This window comes from Chiloscyllium plagiosum, unplaced genomic scaffold, assembly GCF_037043375.1.
Source record: "Chiloscyllium plagiosum isolate Xiang-an unplaced genomic scaffold, Cpla_swu_hap1 HiC_scaffold_5, whole genome shotgun sequence".
NCBI lineage: Eukaryota > Metazoa > Chordata > Chondrichthyes > Orectolobiformes > Hemiscylliidae > Chiloscyllium > Chiloscyllium plagiosum.
Genome location: NW_028270143.1, coordinates 79,943,629 through 79,966,577, shown reverse-complemented (window position 1 = coordinate 79,966,577; position 22,949 = coordinate 79,943,629). Strand labels below are relative to the sequence as shown.

Sequence of the window (22,949 nt, the reverse complement as noted above, 5' to 3'; positions counted from 1 at the left end):
GAGTAAGAGGAATGATCTTCTGCTTTATGTTTTGAAGTTGCATTGCTAGGGCTGAATTCAAAAAACTTTCTCATTGAATATGGGGTATAAAATGCATGTGTTATGTTGTGCTTGTGATAAAGAACAAAGATCAAAGGAAATTTACAGCCCAGGAACAGTCCCTTCGGCCCTCCAAGCCTGAGCCAATCCAAATGTACAGTCTAAACCTGTCGGTCAATTCCTAAGCATCTGTATCCCTCTGCTCCCCACCTACTCATGCATCTGTCCAGACACATCTTAAATGATGTTTTGAAGCATAAAGCACTGGACGATCTGAAAACATGTTTGAATATCTAGTTAGTGAGATCAATATTTAAGTCCATAGTATCCATTTTCATTATAAAGTTTGTATTATTTCCTCATCATTATGACAAAAATAACCTAAATATGGCACATGCTGTTGTTGTCTTTGGAATTCTCTGCATCTAAGATTTATGTGAGATGATTGCATATGGGGTCATGGTACTTTGGTTACTGACTTGGTTTGAGGTCAGTGTAGTGAGATGAATAAAAACAAGGAGTATGTCCTCTGTCAAACAGACTGCAATAGTGAAAATTTGTATGGACTTGGAGATCTACTAAATGTCCATGATAAAGTTTAAGTTTAATAAGCAGGTGACAGTTTTACAGCAATATTCAGTTCTTCAGAAAGGAAGTAAAATTTCACAATTTTCTTATCTGAAATATTATTTTAAATATTGACATTGAAAGAGGTGTTAGAATTCATGCAGGTTGTCACATGTCTAATCCCTAGCTGTCTATTTAAGTAGACTGGAAAAGAATGGGATGTATTATGTTACCAGCAGTCTGTGTGTGTGCATTTATGAGTAGGGCTAAGTGAGTGGAATTATAGTATATATAATCTCAGGAAAAGGGCAATGGACGAATGTGATGGTCCCTTTTGAAATATGTGACCAATCCTTTGGAGTATTTTGAAGTGTAATTTCTGCTTTTGGAGTTGTCCTTTTCAAATCCAATAATAGGATTTCAACCAAATTACAGATACAGTTAAGTTCAATACAATTCAGAATATTTATCAAAAATATCCTTCAAAATCTGTCATTCGTTTTTTTTGCAATCATCAAACATATAAATAAGTAAAGCATCTGTGAAATGTTAATGTATTGGAATAATTGTGTTCCTTTTCTCTTCTCTCCTCTCCCAACCCATCATAACAGTTTCTGTCTTTCAGCAATGGATTCCATCTCCATTATGAGGAATATGAAAGACGCCAGTGAGACCTTCTTACCGAATGACATGAGTGGCTTTAAGGAAGCATCCAAGTCTACCATAGGGATTTTAGGAAGTGGAGACTTTGCAAAATCACTTGCAATCAGATTAATCCGATCTGGGTACGCTGTTGTAATAGGGAGCAGAAACCCCAAACGAGCTGTTGGGTTCTTCCCTCCAGTTGTTGAAATTGTGCATCAGGAAGATGCTGTTTTGAAAACCAATCTTATATTTGTTGCTATGCATCGAGAGCACTATACCTCCTTATGGGACCTCAAGCACTTACTAATAGGCAAAATCCTCGTGGATGTGAGTAACAATGTACGAATAAACCAATACCCAGAAGCCAACGCAGAGTACCTTGCTTCACTATTTCCAAATTCCACTGTGGTAAAAGGCTTTAATGTAATATCTGCCTGGGCACTGCAGTTTGGTCCAAAAGATGCTAACCGACAGGTATGATTGCGCTAGGTTGGCCATTTCAAACCAGTTGCAAAACTCTGATATCTGGTCAATTACTGTTCGAATTAGCATGAGTTAAAAATACTGAGAATTCAGCATTCATCAAACTCAAGCTCCCACATTTAGATATGCAACCCATGTTATCAAAGAAGTTGTTTTAAGTAAATCTACTCCACCACCTTTGAAACAAAATATTTTAATTCCACAAAACATTGACTTTAATCTTTAACCAATGCAATGGTACTAAACTTATGTGTTTAGTCCCAGTTTAAGTGCTTTTACTTCTTTGTCTATTTGGCCTGTGGTTCAAAATGTTTTCTTCCCTACTCTTCATAATTAGAATTAAACCAAATAATTTATCAATGTTCTTCAGGGAATGAAATCTACCACCCCTGCCCTGTTCGGACTATATTTGTCTCTAGACCAGCATTGATATAGTTGACTCATAAATGCCTTTGAAAAAGCCCTACAAGTTACTCAATTGTGCCTGGTTCACCGCCAGGGATTGGCAAATATGATGGCATTGCCCGCAATACCCATACACCAAGAATGAGTGTCATAAAATAAAATCCATGTATTCATTATCAAAGAAACAAGTTTGCACTGTGTGATAGTACAGTGAAGAAACTGGGTCATGTATTTTTATCCTTCATGTAATTTGCAAATCTAGAGAACTGTTTTTGACCAGAAATCAGGTTAATAGAATTTTGCCAGTGTGTATTGTCGCGGTTGCTGACTCTTGTTGGTAAAATTTAATAGATTTTCTTTAGGAATTTACGATTCACCTAAAAGTTCACTTTACCACATTTTTATAAAGATTAGCTATCAATTATTTAATATCTTTCATATCTTCAGGATATCCCAAAGTGCGTCACTACCAGAAAAGTACTTTGAGGAGTAGTAGAATATGGTAGCTGGTTTGCACACAGCAAGATCCCAATTACTATTGCTATTATTATTGACCAAAAATACACTTTCATGATTTTGGCTTAAAAGAATAGTTATACATCAGAACCCGGGGAGTCCTGCTGTTGAATATTGTCAGGGGATATTTTAAAAGAGCTGACTGCACATATAGAGCTTCAGTTTAATATCTCATCTAAAGTGTCAGATTGGATTGGTCTGCTGAGGTGTCTGGACCAGAGTTAAATCCATTATCATGTGACAGAAGCAAGCATATACCCGTTGAGCTCAGACTCACGTCTAAAGCTAATAATGAAGAGATCAATTTTCTCTAACCAGTGCTAAAGTCATTTTACTGTCAGGCCAAAACTACATTTTATAAACTAAGCTACATTTTTAAAGATATGTTATTTTGTAATAAGTAAACCTCCAAAGTCAAAGGACTAAATGTTCCCATTTTCCATTAAAGTATTTGTGATGGTACACAGTCTGCATGGCTCACAGTGGCGTTTCTTTTACAATGCTCTGCTCTCTGCCAGTCTAACTTTCCAACTGGGATATTAGCACCCCTGTCATGTAATTGCATGACAGAAGAGGCAGAAGGGCTCACCACTACCAGGACCTGCAAGTATTGATGTTACTGATACCATACTTAAATCTCACCCATACACTACTTCAGATGCCAGAAACAGCCCTTCACGTTGCAGTGCTCCACTATTATCACTGAAGGAATAACCCGAAAGGCAAGATAGTTCTCCACTTTGAGACAGGGTTCTGGAGTTCTGGTAAATGGAATGGTGGAGAGGAGGGCAGTGCTTTTTCTTGCTGCAGGAGACAATGCCACCAAACACAGCCAGCCTGGATTGAGATAACAACCCAGGTTAATGCCATGATTTCTCTGCAGTAAGATTAGATTTGGGAGGACAGTGTTCTGAATACATCATTAATAAGTCACCACAGCTATCAAGGGGAAACAGCCCATATCTTTGGTGCCCAGAGGGCTGCCGGAGACCAGGCACCAACTCAGCTGCAGGCAAAAGACAATTTCAAGTATCAGCTATTATTGATTTTGTTAAAATGCACAGACAGGCAACAGGCAGGTTTGTCAGAGGAACTTACTAGTTAAACAGTAGGATGACAGAGTCTTTCAATGTTATCAGACTGTGCTAGCTCCAACATGTATGCGTCAGTATGTCTCCATTGGCAGAATAGTGATCATCATGGAGACCCAGATCCAGCACGCTCAGAATCTGCCAGATTTTTGCTTGGACTTGCCCTCCCATCATTGTAACCATAGGTATTCAGCATTAATGCCAACAAGGAGACGACAGACTTTGACCTCACTCCAGATCATCCTTTCACTCAGGGAGACAGGATGGTACCAGCAATAACACAGAGGAAGAGACACATTCAAAACCCCCAGAAACTTCCCTTCAGAACAGTCCAGCAGTGCCCTTCCCTTCCACCTTTCCACCTCCTGTGATTCCCAAACAGCAGCAGTTCAAGCTGAGAGGGGTGACCCTGCATCTGGGCAGGACATGTCTGAGTAGGACTGGGCCTTCTAAGTCCAAATACCCCAGGAAGGACCCCCAAGTCTTCCAGCAGAACCGAACTATCAACAGAGCAGCTCCCTCCAATCCCACTGTGGAAGTTAGGACTGAGAAGTAAAGGAAGGGAGAGGAAAAAAAGAACTTGAGGTGCACAGGTGTCATAGATGAAATACCATTGTAAATGTATTTTGAGTTAGACTGTTAAAATTACTGCTGTAATGTCATTTGAAGTAGTGGATCTGGTTAAGTCACATCCATGTGAGAGACAACAGCCTCTTCAGACATGATAAGGATGAAAGAATTTGTACTGGCCAAGCACAGGCAGAGGGTGGTGCGTGTATGGAATGAGCTGCCAGAGGAAGTGGTGGAGGCTGGTACAATTGCAGCATTTAAAAGGCATCCGGATGGGTATATGAATAGGAAGGATTGAGAGGGATATAGGCCGGGTGCTGGCAGGTGGGACTACATTAGGTTGGGATATCTGGTCGGCATGGACGAGTTGCACCAAAGGGTCTGTTTCCGTGCTGTACATCTCTATGACTCTATTTAGCAACTGACAAGCAACCAACTCCTTGACAGCAGATAGCCTCAGACGAAGGTATCCTTGAGCTGTGATGTTAGTGACTGCAGCCAAGGTGCTGCATTTAAGGTGGACACTGAGGCAAACACAATATGCAATTATTGTACTAGGGCTTGGCATACATCATTCCATGCTTACCCCCATCATATCAAGGAGTGTACGGAATCAGTGATAATTACATACACCACTGGAGGGAAAATTCCATTCTGTCCATCATCTTTTTAAGGGAGCACACTGTCATTCAAGGCTAGAAGATGTACAATGAACTCACATGTCCATCTCCCTAATAACGCAGTGATCTGCTAAAAAAAGCTGCACAAAGTTGCTTCTCTCAACTCCAGCTGTCGGGCAATCTAGCAATCTGTGTTCCGTCTGAAACTATGAAGGCTAGCCGATAGTGGAAGGGTCAAAAGAAAATACCTTGGTATTATATTCAACCTGCTAGATATCATGAGAGATTTTCCTGCAAACTAAGATAGATATGTTAACTGAAGCATTAAAAACTACCTAAACTTGGCACTAATAATGTTACTGTACTGATGCACTGCTGCTCTTTCCGTAATGGTCAGTAGGACTTGTAATGTGTGGAAGCTTGAAAGTAGGTTCAAAGATATGAAGTGCACACTCAGATGGATCGTGAAATATTTGTTCAGCAACAGAAAAGGTGAGAGACTGCAACAAAAGCAAGATCCACGTGTTGTTTGTACTAAGCAGGGGCTGCTTGCCATATTAACACAATTAAATAAGATTGAAACCTGGCTATTCATCCTGGAAGTGGATTTAATTAGGTTCTCTCTTACCTCTTGGGCTCAATGATGCATTGTCTGCTATGCGCTCTTGAAGGTCTCTCCCGTTAAGGTTCTCATTCTGCTTTTGAACAGGGAAAGCCTTGTCTCCCAGCAGCCATTCCTGTATGCTCCAAAGATCTTGAAGGAAACATAAACTGGTGAACTGTCTAGTATATAAATACCATTGCAGCACTCAGGATATCTAGTGCCTAAACCCAAAACCTGGCATTAATGGGCATATATAACTTGAGCATTGATGAAGTGGAAGACTTTTCCATTGACAAGGAGATGCAGGTCAATGATAGGGCACTGTCAAAATAACATGGGTACAGATGATAATGCTCTGCACCGAAGGAAAACCAGAGATGGTTGAGAATCCTGCTGCCCAAGCTGATTGACTCCCCTTGTCATGGGAGATGGATATGAATAGTTGTGATCTGGAGAAAATATCTTCAATAACATCTCAGATGCATTTATGTGTCAAGAATTGGGGACGCTGCACAGTTCTCCAGTTACTCCTTAGAACAAGCCGTTTGCATAAAACTTCAAGGTAGTTGTGATGTGATAGCCGCTGGAATTGCCATCCCATCCTTTTGAACACAAGACCTCCTCCAGTAGATCGCACAGTTCAATAATCGTGGCCTGGGGCACCCAACTAGCAGCCGCATTGTCTTTCCAAGAACTGTAGAAAATAATAGTAAGGTCTGTAGATATGGAGTTAACTCGTCTCCTCTACCTTCTTCGGAGATCTTCACCTGCTGCTCCTTCCTCTGGAGGCTGTGTGTGGTAGCCGCTGGAGGTTGTAGTTCTTGCTGAGCTTGCTAACAATACTGCATTTGTGCTCTCCCATGTTACCTTCACATTTAAAGTCAGGCCTCAAGGACTCTCAAAACAGTGATATCTATGTAGGATGCATGAACAAATGACCTGTGGGAAATATCAAAAAATTTAATTTTAATTGATGTTATTTAATTTATGTTATTGCCCTGACACAATGTGCCATGGAGTTTCTGAAGGAGGTCATTAGTGCTACAATATGGAGCTCTGTAGTATATAACTTTATCCAACTGTAAAGTTTGCAACCAAAATCTTCACATTACATTGTGGAATAGAAATTTAGCAAAAAGCCACCATGATATGCCCCCCAACCCACGGAAGTGCTGAATATTATGTAATCATCAGTAAAAGATCCCCACTTCTGACCTTATGATGGAGAGAAGTTGATTGATGAAGCAGCTGAAGATGATTGGACCTACATGACTAACCTGAGGAACTCCTGCAGAGATATCCTGGAGCTGAGATGACTGACCTCCAGCAGCCACAATCACCTTCCATTGTGCCAGGTATGACTCTAGTCAGCAGAAGGTTTGCCCCTTGATGCCCATTGACTCCAATTTTGCAAAGGACCCTTGATACCACGCTCAGTCAAAAGCTACCTTAATGACTGGAACAGTCACTGTCATTTCACTTCTAGAATTCAACCCCTTTTGTTCATATTCGGACCAAGGCTGTGATGAGGTCAGGAGCCAATTGGTGTGGTCGTATTCAAACTGAGCATCAGTGAGCAAGTTACATCTTTGGAAGTGTCATTTGAAAGCACTGTCATTGAACTCTTGCATCAGCTCACTAATGTTGAAGAGTAGTCTGACAGAATGGTAATTAAAGTACTTCAATTGGCAACAAGTAGGAATGTTGATCATAGGCGTTCCTGTCCAGACATTAATTATGGTGGAGATGGGAAAGTGGTCGATTCAGGTTAACCACCATCCCTACTATAAATCTGGTTCACAGGCAGCGAGAACAGAAGGTTGCATTCCATGTTACAATTCGTTGATTTTTTGCCAGATAAATTCAGTTCCATTTCCTAAAGTTAGGTCTTTCTTTTCTGATCAAAAGTCTTCTATAATTAAGAATGGAACAAAATCTCTTAATATTTTTAAAATACGTGAAGTTGTTGTTATATTTTCTCTTTGTTTTGTTTATAAAGAAGATTGTGGTAAAGTGACTTGGTTACTGTGATTCTTGATTTAAGAATCTAAAATTTTATTTTAGCTTGCAATAGGTCAGCACAAAAATAAGTTTGTGTTTAATGATTATGTTAAAAAAATGTTGCCTTCAAAAGCATTGATACTTTTTTTAATTGTCTGTTGTCTATCAGATTTACATTTGCAGCAATGTGGTGGAAGCCCGGCAGCAGATCATTGAACTTGTTCGGCAGCTGGACTTTACCCCAGTTGATATGGGAACATTGGCTTCAGCAAAGGAGATTGAAAACATGCCCCTTCATCTCTTTACCCTCTGGAAAGGCCCCGTGCTTGTGGCAATTGGCTTATCCATATTCTTCTATATATATTCATTCATCCGAGACATTGTTCACCCCTATGTGAAGAACAAACAGAGTGACTTCTATAAAATTCCAATTGAAATGGTGAACAAGACCTTGCCTGTGGTTGCGATTACTCTCCTCTCACTTGTATACTTGGCAGGTTTGTTGGCATCTGCTTTCCAGCTGAATTCTGGAACTAAATATCGTCGTTTTCCTCCCTGGCTGGAACATTGGCTGCAGTGTCGTAAGCAGTTGGGGCTTTTGAGTTTCTTTTTTGCCTCAGTTCACACCATCTACAGTCTCTGCCTTCCAATGCGTCGCTCAGAACGATACTTCTTCCTCAATATGGCTTATCAACAGGTAAAGCAAATAATCTGAGCCTAGCTTCTTCTTAAAAGCCTATGTTATTTACCTTATTTCTTCCCTTCATTTCCTGAGATGATGTTACCATCTTTCCTGCTTTCAAGCTGGCCCTGGATCATTAATCTGCTGTGGTCAACATGTTAGCTGGCCAATTCCCAGTCCATTGATTCCACTGTTTTAAACAAGCTCTCACAAGCCATAAGGCGACCAAGTGAAAATATGTTCACAAACCTCCACTCCCCTTTTGCCTATTCTCTGCCTTCACTACTCTCTTTTTAGGCCCAGCAAAGAAAAGAGCAGCTGCAGTTCTGCAAACCTGAATCTGACTGTGTGACCAAGACTTCCTAGCTGTGGACAGAAATTGTAAACCAGTAGATTTCAAACTCAGCTGAAAATGTCCTGGGCCAGAAGTACCAAAAATATGGAAGTGTAACTTTTGATGCTTCATTTTCAGCTGGCACACCTGGCCACAGCTGGCACACAGTTGATGCTTCATTTTCAGCTGGCACACCTGGCCACAGCTGGCACACAGTTCACAGAGAATCTGGAAACTGGTTAACAATGTTATCTATTCTCAGCATCTCTACATTGGGGCTGCTCAACAAGGATAGGGGAAAATGAGATGGGAAACTAGAATAATTCATTCTCATACCACTTAATAACTTCATTTATTTGCATCAACTTTAGGCAGAGGCCAAGCTTGACCCCCCAGGAATTGCTGAATAATCTTAACCAAGCAATAACCTGGGTATCATTCCTGACTCTTCCATCTTGGGAAAGACTTATTTCTCAAAATTAACTGTATAAGCTTATCTAGGATCTTACATGTTCCAATGCAAAATGAAAAAAACAATCCAATTAGATTAGATTCCCTACAGTGTGGAAACAGGCCCTTCGGCCCAACAAGTCCACACCGATCCTCTGAAGAGCAACCCACCCAGACCCATTCCCCTACATTCACCCCTAACTAATGCACCTAACACTATGGGCAATTTAGCATGACCAATCCACCTAACCTGCACATCTTTGGACTGTGGGAGGAAACCGGAGAACCCCGAGGAAACTCACGCAAACACGGAGAGAATGTGCAAACTCCATACAGACAGTCGCCCAAGGCTGGAATCAACCTGGGTCCCTGACGCTGAGAGGCAGCAGTGCTAACCACTGAGCCACTGTGCCGCCCCAATGCAGAGCACAGCGTGAAACACAATATTTTGAACAGCGTGTTCTCAAATACTTGGCCCAGACAAATGGAAAACTCATGCTTTTGTGAAGTTCACTGTGAAAAATTGTGGCATAAGCTATGTTTAACCACTGGAAGTACTACAGCTGAGATCATTATTGTGCTTAGCCAACATCCACACCTTGGCACTTTCTAGCAGAAGTGAGAACTTGGGATAATTCTGTCAGCCCCAATCCTGACCAATGAAGCCATTTATAGTGTCTCTGTTATCATAATATAGGCACTGCAAAGAGATATAGATAAGTTAAATGAATGAGCAAAAATTTACTTGGTGGAGTATAATGTCAGAAAGTGTCAATTTGGCAAGAAATTTAGCAAAAGAAAGTACTTTTTAAATGGAAAGAGATTGCAAAACTCTGATGTACCAGTGAACACATGTTCCTAGTACATGACTCACAGAAACTTGATGTGCAACTATAGCCAATGAAATAATGTTGCTTATTGCAAAGGAAATGGAATACAAAAGCAGGGATGCTTTGCTGCAGTGGTGTAAAGCCAAAATAGTTTTGGTCTCTGTATTTAACGAAGGACACAATTGCATTTGGAGCAGGCTTACTCAACTAATCGAGAGACAAGGAGGTTGTCTTATTTAGAGTATTTGAACAGTTGAACCTATGTTCATTTGATATTCTACATCTAGGATTGATAAGCAAAAAGGTAAAGGAGGCAGAGTATTACCCCTAATAAGAGGTAGAAAGAGAGAATTTTAATTTGAAGGATCAAGCTGCAGAGTAAGTTTGGGATAACCAAAAACAGCAAGGAGAAGCAAACATTGCTAGGAACTGTTTATACACCTTCAACCCATTATGCTAATGTAGGGCATGTCATACATCAGGAAATTAGAGATGTATATAGCATGAGTAAACTAGTAACAATGGGTGACATCAATTTGCATATAGATTGAGTTGACCAAGTCAGCGCAATGACTGTGGAGGATGAATTAATGGACTGTGTGTGAAATGGTTGTCTGGCACAGAGGTCTGAGCAAGTATTTAGGAATCAGGCAGTTTTGGAGTTAGTGTTATGTAATGAGAAAAGGCTAAAGATTACTGAGCAGGAGTATTTTGGGAAATAGTGATCATAATGAGATATAATGGTGCATTTAATTTGAATGTGACATAATTCATTCTGAAAGTCAGATCTTAAATTTGAACGAAAGAAACTATGATGGTATGAAAGGCAAGCTGATTATGGTAAATTGAGGAAAATACATGAAAAATTTGGTCTAGGACCAGACAATGGTTAATATTTTTTAAAAAAAATACGAAATAGAACAAATCTCTGAGGCACAAAACAGGAGGGAAAGATTGGATCAAAGGATGTGGCTTATAAAAATACCAGATATAATGGTAAGCCTGAATTATTGGAAGCAGTTTAGGAACCAGAAAAGGACAACCAAGAAACTGACAGAGAAAAGGAAAACACAATATGAATGCTAGCTAGCAAAAAAAAGGTTGACTGTAAAAGCTTCCATCGATACATGAAAAGAACACAGTTAATAAGGACAAATATTGGTCCATTAAAATGAGTCACGAACCTTTATACTGGCGAACAGATAAATGCAGAGACATGAAACAGTTACTTTGTATCTGCCTTTATCAAAGTAATTACAAACGTTTTAACAAAAAATGCAATGAAAAGACTCACAACTAGGAACTAAAAGACTTTAGGATTATAGAGTTATACACCATGGAACTTTAAAAAAAAGCTGATTTGAGAGTTGAACTACATGGCTTGAACCACATGAGCTTCATCCCAGAATGTTGAAGGAATTAACAATAGAGAAACTGGATGGAATGATGGAGTCTATAGACTGTGGAAAGGTTCCTGCTGATTAGAAATTAGCAGATATAATCCCATTATTTAAGAAAGAAGGAGGAGAGTGAATAAATATATTCCAGTCTCAAGCCAAGATTTCTAGGACCAGAGCTTCTTGGGTTGTCCTGCAAGTCTCCCTTACTGAAAGTCAAAGTTAAAAATCACACAACACCAGGTTATAGTTCAACAGGTTTACTTGGAAGCACTAGCTTTCGAAGCACTGCTCCTTCATCAGGTGGTTGTCACAAGGAGCAGTGCTTCAAAAGCTAGTGCTTCCAAATAAATCTGTTGGACTATAACCTGGTGTTGTGTGATTTTTAACTTTGTCCACCCAGTCCAACACTGGCACCTCCAAATCATCACTGAAAGTTAGTAGCCTTCAACAGCAGCAGTGCTATAGCCACTGGGATAGCATTGCATAAGAGCATCAGGACTGACAAATATAATCACAATCCAAGTGTGAAGACAGTATACTAATTTGGCTATTGTGTGGAATATTGGATGGATTTTTTTGTTACATTGGTTTGGAGTGATTGTTGTGAATTTTATTTATATATTTCAATTTAGAGAGTACTGGAATGTAACAAGCAAAACAAGATGTGAAAATGTTGTATGTGGAATTAGAATTAGATTCACCCAAACCACAGTCAGTTAAGCCTTTCTGGAAAGTGGCACCACAAACTAGTGAGTAATGAAGGTTCATGACTGCCACCAGGATACAAGGCATTCACCTGTATCTTGTGCTGGGCCTGATCAGATACCAACTGGACATTCAGGAAATTGAACCCTTAGTGGTTGAGATTCATTTCCACATTTTGATGTTGTTATGATCCTTGTCACCGACCAATAACTTTAAAAAAAAATTTCTAACTTCCAATTGACAACTGATAAAATGATGCTCTGTGGTACTTTTTCCCCACCCCACCCTCCTCTCATTTATCTCTCCACCCTGCAGGCTCCCTGCCTCTATTCCTGATGAAGGACTTTTGCCCAAAACATCGATTTTCCTGCTCCTCGGATGCTGCCTGAACTGCTGCGCTTTTCCAGTACCACTCTAATCTAGAGTCTGATAAGATGACATGTTCAGATTTCATGTTTAATGATTTTTATTATACCATTCGAAAAATGAAGCTTTATTTTACTGGGCAGCTTGTATTTTAAATAGCAGAACAGAAATTTCCAATTTCCCCTTTCACTTTTAATGCAACACTGAAAAAAACACAATTCACAGGTATACAGTATTCTTTAGGCAGACGTTGGATTTTCCTGGACCCAGTTCAAAGTGATTCATAGTTGCCAGTTCTTACTTCTGTTCCTTTGCTTTCACAGTCTGCTAACTTTTAACCTCAGAACTATCATTCATGGTGAGGGTTTTTCTTTGTGATTCCCCCTTTACTGCAAGCCCAGTGATACCTCCAGTTTCATTGCAACTTATCACAAATGTTGTCTTCTTTGTAAGCCGCATTTTTGTTCTGCAGAGTGTATTGTAGAGACTTTCAGCCTATGGTTATTTCCTCTCCTAATTTCTGGCCAACTGTCAATGTCTGAGAGTTTCAGGAATGTCTTGGAAACACCATCCCTTTCAAAATTCTATGGCAATGCAAATCACAGGAACCTTGTATCCAGGCAGTAAAGCTAATTAGCTATCCCTGAGAGCCCAATTATTCTCTATATCAGAAACAAATGGACAATTTAAAGCTATTTACAGCCCATATTCTCAACACCTTCCTGGGACATTAGACAATAGCTTTCTAACCACTCTGAACACAGATTTTGATGCCATTGTCTTGAAGTACAAATACATTACATCCTCTTTCCAGCGAGCAAACAGGGTTTTCTTTTCATCCTTAACAACCATGTTATTACCAGGCCTTTTATGAGGCAGACTCAAGAAATTTTTAAATAATTCAGACACGTAACAATCTTATATAGCTCATATTTGTAAAGTGCCTTACCCACAACTTAAGGTGCTGTACCAGTGCCAAGCCCACTAACCTGGCAAAGCTACTTGCACACTGCCCCTACTCTGACTCTGGCTACAGCTTGTCGGTGACCTCCCTTAAAGAGCAGTAGGCAGAAATATTAGAAATGTTGCCTACTCCAGCCTTGAAACATCCTGGAACAGTCCATCACCTAACGCCAAGTGGCAGATTTCAGTGGGCATCCATTTGTAAAATGAAGACATTGCACATACTACTCATTGCTAAGGTTGATATTGAGATCTACTTCCTGAAGATGTTCGGTACACATGGCCTCCTGCTGAGAGCTGTTACTCTCCTCTCCTCCACCTTGTTTAAGCAACTTGTCCTGCTTCTCCTCAATCTCAATGTTATGCTGTGTACTAAGGATTCTGAAAACTCTGAACCACTCAAATAACAGGTAAGCCTCAACACATTGACTTGTCGACTTTACCAACCAAAGTTGGTTGCAGGCAAAACACAGCAGCAGCTAGAATAAATTAACCAGCAACTAACCCATTGATACTCCCTTCAAATAGTACCTTTAAATAAGCGTTCAGTTTGGGGCTACTGGTGATCACTCCTGTTGCTGAATGGCTGACCAGCAACATGTGAATGTGAAATAGCATTAGCTGGAGCATTGTGGTTGATAAGGGCACGGCTGACATTAACTCAGTATTATATGCTGATTGACGTCATCATCTGCTGACTCTGCATGTTTATACCATACATTCTTAGTGCCCATGCCACAATAAGAATGCTTAGTGTGGTTGCCATTTCATACATTAACTCACCCATGGTGCTAGAAATAGGAACAGAATGAAATTAAATTTTGCAATCCAAATGACAAGCCGTTGTTTTGCCTGGAATATAGTTCATAACAATTCAGTGCCCACAGGGCATATAATTTGAAATCAAGTGTTTTCTGTTCCAATTTAGTCTTGTGCTTACCCAATATTTCATCACTTTCTTCAGAATTATCTCTACTTCTCATGTATTAACATACTTTAAAGTACAGTAAAATAAGAAGACACAATAAACCAGGTGTTATGTATTGTTTACCTTGTGATATGAAGTATTATTCCTATAGTGTCTTGCAAATTATTCTGTTTGTATAAAAAATATGTAATTTATGATCTTAGCACTGATTTAATTATTAATTGTTAGATGTCCAGTGGTGAAGCTAATTTATGTCATCTGTGTTGAGAGTTTTATGAATTTACAAGCTTTGATTAAAGTGGGTGGTTTGAAAATAAATGTCTGAATTGATCTGAGGGACTTATTGTGATTGTTTCATAGGTTCACATCAACATTGAAAATTCCTGGAATGAAGAGGAGGTATGGAGAATGGAAATGTATATTTCCTTTGGAATTATGAGTCTGGGTCTTCTCTCATTGCTGGCAGTTACATCTATCCCTTCAGTCAGCAGTTCATTGAATTGGAGGGAGTTCAACTTTATTCATGTATGTTTGTCTTTCATTTCATTTATTAATTATGTGCAACTTTTTGAATTTAATCTAATTGCTATTTTTAAACATTGTTTCAAATTGTCCATTGCTTTACAAACATTTAGGTGGAAATATACACCAAGAGGGTTGGAAGGGTTTATCTGTTGCAAGTAGATGATTTCCAATAGCAAGTGAGAAGCCAATAAGCATTTTTTAAAACTCCTGTCTTTTTTCCAAGATGCAAAATAGATGGGTAATCATGAAATGTGAGTCTAATTTTAGGAAGAACCCAAACCAGCAATTTGTGGTGTCCCTTGCAGACTCCTGCTGTAACTTGAGCAAGCGTACTGCAGAAGCAGCTCAGGAGGACACTTGCCCTTTTATTTTTGAGTTGGGAGTGACATCCTCCAACCCTTCCTCAACTTGGCTACTTGCATCAGACTTTCAAGTTCAAATAGTGAGGCTTATTTTCACTTCTGAATTAGGAGCACAGAGTCAGGACATCCCAAACCAGAGAAAAAGTGGCCTGGAAGGTCTGATTTGTTCCAGGGTGGCCGAAAGTTAGACTGGGTGACATTAGAATGAGAGTTAAGGCTGCTGGGTGCAGAGGCAAGCTAGACACAAGGCTGGTCTTGTTGCACAGGCACCATGTTGATGGTATTTTTGAAAAATATGTTTAAAACAAAAAATGCTTCCAGTGTTACCCCTCATGCCAACCTATGTCACCTCATACCAATGTTCCCTGAAATGTTATTTCCTTCTGTGAGGACCTCCAAGGTGAAAGGAAGAACACCTCATCTTCTGCCTTGGGAGCTTACAACCTTATGGCCTCAACATAGAATTCACCAGCTTCCAAATCTTCCCATCCCCCAACTCACCCCAGATCCAGCCCTCACTCTCCACCCTACCCCACCCCTCTGACCTGACCTAACCTATCCATCTATCTTCCCACTACCCGCTCCATCCTTCCCGCTGACCAATCTCAATTACCTCCTACCTGCATCCACCTATCACCATCCCACCCCCTCCCTCTATTTATTTCTCAGCCCCCTTCCCCCTCCCCAATCCTGATGAAGGGTCCTGCCCGAAATGTTGACTCTCCTGCTCTTTTGATGCTGCTTTTTTCAGCTTCATATTTTATCGACTCTGACTTTGCAGCATCGGCAGTCCTCACTGTCTCTGAGTATGGCAGTCCCTTATATAGAAGGAAGTTAATGCATCACCATACCAATTGGAATGCATGGAACCTCCCAGCAGTTGCGTGGCCATGAAGCTGAGAAGGAAGTTTGCTTCATAACCCCTCATAATTCTAATCCTAACCACATAACTCCTCATTGCCTTCATGTTACTCTATGCTCCTCCACTCATCCCCATGACCACTCATACCCCTGATGCAAACTCATAGTCCCATTCATCCCATCTTCCTTTAGATCCATGCTGATTTACAGCCAAGTCATGCCGACATAGGCCCTTACCCACCATTCTTTTCCCATGACCCCACCATTCCAGCCGAACTAGTATTGACCTTGGGCAGATCCCAGAAGCAATGCTGTCAAAAAATTAAGTGCTGTGATTATAAATGAAGTTACAATTTAAAACAAGTACTAAGTGATTAAAATGTATTCAATATATCAAAATTTCTTCAGTTAATCTATTATGGAAACAAACACTTCACTTGGTACTTATTCTATAATGAAAACAAATATTTCTATTCTATAACCAATTGCAGCTGACAATTAAAGTGTTCACTTAACAGGCACCACACTGTGATAATGTTAGGTTGCAATGCAAGTCGTATAATTATAGCCCTTAGCCAGATGTGAGCATAGCAACAGAGTAGCAAAACTGCACATTTTTTTAGTAGGCAGATAAAAACTACATTCATTGAAAACTTTTGACAGTTCAAATGTGTTGTTAAGAGTTCTTTCATACCTTCACAGTTCTCTGAAAACCTTGACAGTTTCAGTGCGTTTATGTACATCTTACATGCATTTCTTTCAATGTTTAACAGTCCCCACGTGCACTTGACCTCTCCAAATGGAGCTTTACCTCTCCCAAGGAGCACTTGACATCTCATAAAAGTAACCTGGAACCACATTCAAAAGAGTGCCTTCCCTCTGTGAGAGGATATCCTGGTTATCCAAATGAACTTCCAGGTTCAAATCTGCTATCATAAGGTCTAAACTGCACACTTCTGGTTTCTGACAAGTACCTCCCCAAAATCCTACAATGAGTGGATACAGCTGCTAATTTATATGGGCAGTTGCCTTTGGAACAAACATGAACAGCTAAGAACCAGGTTCCCACTACTGAACTCATTCACATGCAAAAACTCAAGTCAAAGAATCCAGTCTATCGATTCTGCAGAAGACAAAAAATGGATTTTCTGAAAATTTTACAAGAAAATGCATATCAGAAGAAATAGCACTTGTCCCATTTCCAGGCCAACACAAGAGCGGAGGTGAAAAAACATTTTTTTATTAATTCACAAGATGAGAGTGTTGGTGGCTAGGCCGGCATTTATTGCCCTCCCTAATTGCCTAGAGGGCAGTTCAAGAGTCAACCACATTGCTGTGGCTCTGGAGTCACATGTAGGCCAGACTAGGTAAGGATGGCAGCTTCCTTCTCTAAGGGGCATTAGTGAGCCAGGTGGGTTTTCCTGACATTTAACAATGGTTTCATGGTCATAGGCTCTTAATTCCAAATTTTTATTGAATTCAAATTTGCTGTTGTGAGATTGCAGGACATTACCTGCATCACTGGATTAATAGTCCAGTAAGAATACCACAAGGCAGTTTCCTCCCCTAATTCCTGCTACTTGGATTGATCAAAACAACTGGCATTGCTACATTTAAGAATCATAGAATCCCTACAGTGTGGAAACAGGCCCTTTGGCCCAACAAGTCCACACTGACCCTCAGAAGAGTAAATCACCGAGACCCATTCCCCTACCCTATTATCCTATATTTACCCCTGACTAATGCACCTAACCTACACATCCCTGAACACTATGGGCAATTTAGTATGGCCAGTCCACCTAATCTGCACATCTTTGGACTGTGAGAGGAAACTGGAGCACCCAGAGTAAACCCATGCATACACTGAAGAATGTGCAAACTCCATACAGACAGTCACCCGAGGCTGGAATCAAACCCGGGTCCCTCGCGCTATAAGGCAGCAGTGCTAACCACTGAGCCACTGTGCCGCAGAAAGGCTTGATATATGAAGAAGACCATAAAGGAATGTATGGCACAGTGGAGAATAGTTCATAAACTGGGAGAAAGCTGAACCGAAGCATAACACTGACACGGACTACTTGGACTGTATGGCCTATTTCAGTGTGATAGATTCTATTTAAAGACGAGGTGAAAGCTTTCTACAGCACAAATGACTTAAAACTGCGGTTAAGTACAAAATGATAAATATTCCAAATAAGTGTTGCTGATAAAAAGTCTCTTTTTGGAAAAAAAAACTTCACACATAGAATGTCAGTATCGCTGACTAGCCCCTCATTTATTTATCCACAGTTGCCCTTGAGAAGGTGGTGGTGAGCTGCCTTCTTGAACTGCTGCAGTCCATGTGCTGTAGGTTAGGGAGAGAATTATAGGATTTTGACCCAGTGATAGAGAAGGACCATCGAAGGTGGTTTGGAGGGAAACTTGCAGTTGCTGGTGTTCCCACGTATCTGCTGCCCTTGTCCTTCTAAATGGAAGTGGTTGTGGGTTTGTAAGGTGCTGTCTCAGGATCTTCAGTGAATTTCTGAAGTGCATATTGAAAATGATACACACTACCACTTACTGAGTGTCAGTGGTAGAGGGATTGGATGTTTTTGTACTCATAAAAAATCAAGGAGGGTTTTTCCAGCATGATGTCAAGTCTCTTGAATGTTGTTGGAGCTGCACTCATCTAGTCAAATGGGGTGTATTCCATATACTTCTGACTTGTGCCTTGTAGATAGTGGACAGGCTTAAGGGAGTCAGGAAGTGAGTTACTTGATGTAGTACTCATAGCTTCTGACCTGCTCTTCTAACCACTAGGTTAATACAGCTAGTCCGATTCAATTTCTGGTCAATGGTAACCCCTAGAATGTTAATATTCAGAGATTCAGTGATGTAACACCATTGAATGTCAAGGGGTGGTGGTTAAATTGTCTCTTATTGGAGGTGGTCATTATCTGACATTATGATGTCATGAATCTTAGTTACTACTTTCAGCCCAAGCCTGGATGTTGTCCAAGTCTTGCTACATTTTGTCTTGCAGTCATCAGGACATTTGCAGCAGAGACAAGGAGGTTGATTGTCGATGTCTGGGAACTGAATTATCAGGAAAGACTGAAAGAATGTGTACTTTTCAGCATTAAACTGGCATAGAAAAGTGTTTGCCCAGGGCTTAAGAAGATCGTTAGAGAAATACAAACATTAACATGAACATGATTTAAAATTGCAAGAAGGGACAGAGATTCACACATCCAAAAGATAACTTTAGGGCTGAAAATTTGGCAAAGAATGAACATTGTTAAAGTAATGTAGTGAAGGAAGAAACCTTAGAATGGATATTAAGTTGTCTGGTTGGATGGGCTAAGATTGGTAAAATTATCTTCTTCATCCGTTTGCCATTCAAAATTAAAGCTATTGAACTACTGAGATAATTTTGCAGTTACTTGGTAGGATCTTGTGGATACAATGAGGTGTGAGCAACTGGCTGAGAGCCTTCGGTCGCCTCTTTTAAAAGAGAGTCCAACATCATGTGCTACTCAAGTGCTTAACATGCCAACACTAATTGCACAGTTGAGGACCTCAATAGACATGAGGGTAGAAAGGTTGTCTCAGGGCCTAAACTGGACTGAATCAGGAAGGAGGCAGGATACTAACTTGCCCACTTCCTGTTGATTAAATGTCTCTCACTACTAAACTTGCTACACTGGAAGATACCTCCTCATTGTATCTGAATGTGCACTTCAGATTTAAGCCTTCAGAGAATGCACTGTTCATCCTTTCTTGTACATTTTAACCAAAACCATTGAAGTATTTGTCAAATACATTTTCGTTTTGATAAAGGTAAATCGCGTTACAGTTCCTAAGCAAAAGATTCCGGTTATATAAGTGGGTAAGGAAAAGATCAACTTGTTAATTATTTTTTCTCAGTATTATTAACAAATTATTAGTTAAGCACTATATGCCTGCTGAAGTTCTAAGTATTTTGAGTTAACAGATGTTGCTGTAAAATTAAAATTGAGCTTTGAACGCCACAGTTGGATTCATACAATGTATCAGTTACCGGAGTCTCATATTATCAGGCCAGATGTCTGATGTACACAGCACTTAACTGTACAATTGGGGAATGCTTTGTTCACAGAGCTCATTTAAGTTCAAATTGAATTTAAGTTGAGCAATTCTCTTTATACTGCATTATAGGAGAGTCTACGATCAAGGGAGATAGTCTCCAAATTAAGGAATGCTAATTTAAAACTGAGATGAAGAGGAATTGCTTCTCTCAGAGGGTTGAGTGTCTTTGGAACTCCTTTCCATACAGAGCTGAGGGATCTTTTACATATTTAAGGCTGAGATAAATAGATTCTTGATCAGTAGGGCAATCAAAAGTTACAGTGAAGGGGCAGCAACATGGATGTGAGGAATGTCAGATCAACAGTGATCTTATTGAATGGCAGAGCAGTTTTGTTGGGCCAAATGGCATACTCCTGTTCCTATTTCTTATGGTCTTATTATAGATGCCGTAAATACATTGATAGGCTATATGCCTATAAACAAAATGAGTGCTGCATGAGTGACCTGTTTCGAGGATTTCATAACAAGTTACCGCACTGTCTTGATCTTATTAGACAGAATAAATTAAGGTAATTTTTTTTAAAAATCTTTAAAATTGTAGTCTATTTTCTGTACATGATTGCATATCTTTTGTCCCTTTTGAATGTTAAATGGTATAGACACATCCCTTACACATATTCCAATGCTGTCATTAGTCTATGAGTGTAATTTCTCATGAATTATCTGTCTGATTGTAGCTGCCTGAGCAGAACATAGGTTTCTGAAGAATAATATCACAGAATTTGCACACTCACACAGCCAGGCAAGCCAGCTATTTTTGGATAGGGACGATAATGACTTTCATGGTAAAACCTGCATGAAACCTTTAGGGAAGAAGCGGAGTCTTCAGACCATCTTGATGGGGGATGAAAGTTTAGCAGGATTACACATCTAGGTGAAGGGCTAGGACCATAAAACTAGAAGTCATGGAACCAACATAAAGCAATCAGAAGAATCACAAATGTAAGTTGCAACCAAGGGAACAAGAGGAAATGTGTAGAATCATGATCGGAAGAAATAAGACCGACAGCACAGGAATAGGCTAAAATGATGGGTCTCCTAGTTCAGTCCTATTTGTGGATTTTGAACAGTTGACAGAAGCAGGCTGTGTAGGTTTGGGGGATCAATGAGGCCTGAAACTTAGTGGGGAGATTGTCAGAGGTGATGAGGTCATTTGCATTCCTGGAACCAACAGCTTGATGTTTAGTAGTGAGTTCATGGTACAGGAGAAGATAGGAGAAAGAGTCTGAGAATTGGCGCTCAGCCTGTGAACACCAAACGAGAACAGCTTCGCACTGAAAATTAGACCTGAGGGAATGGAGTTCAACAAATTCAGGTGGAAAAAGTTGAGAGTAGGAAAGGTGAGCTGAGAAATTAAGTCAGTTTGTGTCACGGTGAAAGTTCTCGATAAAGTGATCAAATGCAGTTAAGAAACCAGAATGCTGGTCTGGATGGAGGGGGAGTATTGGAGATGGGTGAAATATTCTATGAATTAGGGAAAGGACTTGTTTCCAAAGAGACATTCTGGGTAATCATAAATGGAAGACAGGGAAAAATTGTGGCTGCAGGAGCTGCTCCTTTTTTTTTGAGGTATTTTCAGTGTAGGAGCTGATTTCCTCGAATTTTTGGAGCAGTTATTATTGTTTTATAACCTGTTACATTGTTTTGGAACTTTGGGGGAAAGAAAAGATCAAAACACCAACGCTTTTGTTTCAAAAAGGACGAAGAGCTAGAGAGCAGAAAGCATGCGGGAGGTGAAACAAACGAGGAGTAAACCTGCACAGCTGTTGATCCAGCAGAAAACCTGCACAGCTGGGTGTTTCTGATGTTTCATTACAGGTACCTATGGATATTGGAGTTGGTTCTAAGAAAAGGCATTTGGATGAGTATATTAATAGGAAGGGTTTAGAGGGATATGGGCCAAATGCTGGCAGATGGGACTAGATTAATTTAGGATATCTGGTTGGCATGGACAAGATGGACTGAAGAGTCTGTCTCCATGCTGTACAGCTCTATGCCTAAGTGGATACAGTAGTGATGGATAAGGAGTTCCAACAAAGTTCGTTTAGGGGGAGTTGGAAGGGGGTAAAAGGTTGTTTGCTGAGGACAGATCATTTGGCATCAGAGAGGGAAAGATCAGACAGTATGATGAATACACAATGAGATGTGGGTGTAGAAGAAGAGATGGATCAGAGAGAAGGAGAGAAAAAATCCAGAGGGCATCAGCATCTGTGAGTTGTTGCAGTTGGCATTCCTTAAAAGCTAAAAGGAAAATAAAATGTTATTAAATAAATCATCAAATTAAGTGAAGAGTGAAATGGATGAGGGAGTAAACAACTTTGAGATAACATGAGCTGGTGCTGATGGAGACAGAGGTCAAGAGTATGCATGTAGTGGTGCATGACAATAAGTGTGGACCTCAAGATATTGTGTGAGTTACTATCTTAAGACTATTTAATTTTCGGAGATAGCTGTAGTCCTGGGTGGATTCAAAGCATGAAGGATGGAATATCTGTTGGAACAAACATTAGCTAAGTCAGAGCCAGAGACAGTCACTGAAAAAGGAGGTGAGGCTATGAAAGCAAGAACTGATGAAACACCAAGGAGGGGGATAGAAAGCAATGAATGTGAACAAACTGCCTTGAAGGTAGAGGAGAGTGGTGGTGGTGGAGGGTTGCTTTTCACACTGAAGGCCTGTGACCAAAGATGTGCCTCAAAGATCAGTGCTGGGTCCACTGCTTTTCGATCATTTATATAAATGATTTGGATGTGAACACAGGCGGTATAGTTAGTAAGTTTGCAAATAACACCAAAATTGGAGGTGTGGTGGACCATCAAGAAGGTTATCTCCAAGTAAAACAGGACCTTGATCAGATGGGCCAAAGAGCAGAGGAGTGGCAGATTGAATTTAATTTA

At 40.1% G+C, this 22,949-nt stretch overlaps 1 protein-coding gene across 10 annotated transcripts in view; it reads left to right on the top strand.

Moving 5' to 3' along the window:
- steap2 (STEAP family member 2, metalloreductase) overlaps positions 1-22,949 on the top strand; it is a 64,929-nt gene that overhangs the window by 29,597 nt on the left and 12,383 nt on the right. For 5 of the 10 annotated variants that reach the window (XM_043690367.2, XM_043690362.2, XM_043690361.2 and 2 more), the window contains 3 exons: positions 1,218-1,725; positions 7,711-8,238; positions 14,560-14,724. In XM_043690367.2, the coding sequence (XP_043546302.1) occupies positions 1,234-1,725; positions 7,711-8,238; positions 14,560-14,724 (1,185 nt within the window). In that variant the 5' untranslated portion in view covers positions 1,218-1,233. Of the gene's footprint in view, positions 1-1,217; positions 1,726-7,710; positions 8,239-14,559; positions 14,725-20,437; positions 20,564-21,753; positions 21,859-22,949 lie in introns of those variants that run through there. The other 5 variants (XM_087987354.1, XM_043690365.2, XM_043690364.2 and 2 more) reach the window with 3 other exon arrangements.